The sequence below is a fragment of the Pundamilia nyererei genome, unplaced genomic scaffold, assembly GCF_000239375.1.
Source record: "Pundamilia nyererei isolate P.nyererei 1_Seehausen unplaced genomic scaffold, PunNye1.0 scaffold00307, whole genome shotgun sequence".
Taxonomy (NCBI): Eukaryota; Metazoa; Chordata; class Actinopteri; order Cichliformes; family Cichlidae; genus Pundamilia; species Pundamilia nyererei.
The window spans coordinates 81,703-82,809 of record NW_005187708.1 but is presented as its reverse complement, the minus strand read 5'-3'; the positions used below and the strand labels follow the sequence as shown (position 1 = coordinate 82,809).

Below are 1,107 nucleotides of genomic sequence, written 5' to 3'. Positions count from 1 at the left end.
AAGCCCAGTGTTGATGCTGGCTGGTTTACACGTGTACTTCTGCTGTTTAATACATGAGTGAGATTATTCTACATTCTGCTAAATATTTCAAATATTCAAAGCTCTTTGTTTACAGGCTCCACAGAAACCAGGGCCAAGCCTATCCAGAAGAAGCAGCCTTTGGAGGAGGAGCTACAGCAGTGAACATGAAAGGCTTCATGTAGGAGCTGAAGAGCTGCTGTGTTCTCTCTATTGTTCATTCAGTCCAAGAGGAAATCATGTTGCTGCTTTTCATTTGGATGATGATAGTCTCCTTTCAGACTGGTGAGTCATCAAAAGATGGAGTGAGATGTAAAAGGAGATGATGGACATGAAAATATCTGGATGTTGTTTGAATTGATTCACTTTTTATAAACTACGTTTAAAGATGCAGAAACATGATGGTGAAATATGTCTTTGTTGTTTTCAGGATCCTCTGAGGATTTACTGACACCATCTAAAGATGTAGTGATGAGTTTGGAAGGAGACACTGTGACTCTCTCCTGCAACTATTCAGGCTCTGTATATTCACTTTTCTGGTACCATCAGAAGTCTGGTTCACATCCACAGCTTGTTATGGCAGATTATTCAAAGCAAACAGAAAAGCTGAAGTTTATACATGACAAAGAAAAACAGGAGTTTCATCTGGAGCTCTCCTCTGCTGCAGTGTCTGACTCTGCTGTGTACTACTGTGCTCTGCAGCCCACAGTGACAGGAAACAGCAAAACTCTGCACAAAAACCTTTGGAGCAAAGACAACAGAATACTCCACAACATCCACTAGAGGGAGCCACACACTGTTAAACCTCTGGTTTGTTAGCACACAGGAGGGTCTCAGTCTTGTTTAAGAGGTTTAAAGTTCAAGCTCTGGATCCAATGAGGTCTGTCTGACAAATCCTTTTTATGCTGCAAAGAGAAACTACCAGTTTGAGTCAAACACTCATGAGAACTGTGGCCTTGTCAAAGTGAAAGACACTGTAGAACCATCAGGACCTTTATTATTAGTGGATCTATTTATTTAAGCCTGTCTGTATACTTTAGGGTCCATGTGAATTAGAGAAAATCCAAAATAAAGTCAAACTTGTGAAGC

The 1,107-nt window shown here is 40.7% G+C and overlaps 1 gene segment (V, D, J or C); it reads left to right on the top strand.

Moving 5' to 3' along the window:
* Nucleotides 1-1,107, top strand: part of LOC102210889 (Ig kappa chain V-VI region NQ5-78.2.6-like) — a 73,042-nt gene that overhangs the window by 3,485 nt on the left and 68,450 nt on the right. Inside the window, 2 exon segments of the V gene segment in view lie at nucleotides 116-303; nucleotides 449-733. Coding sequence covers nucleotides 258-303; nucleotides 449-733 — 331 coding nt within the window.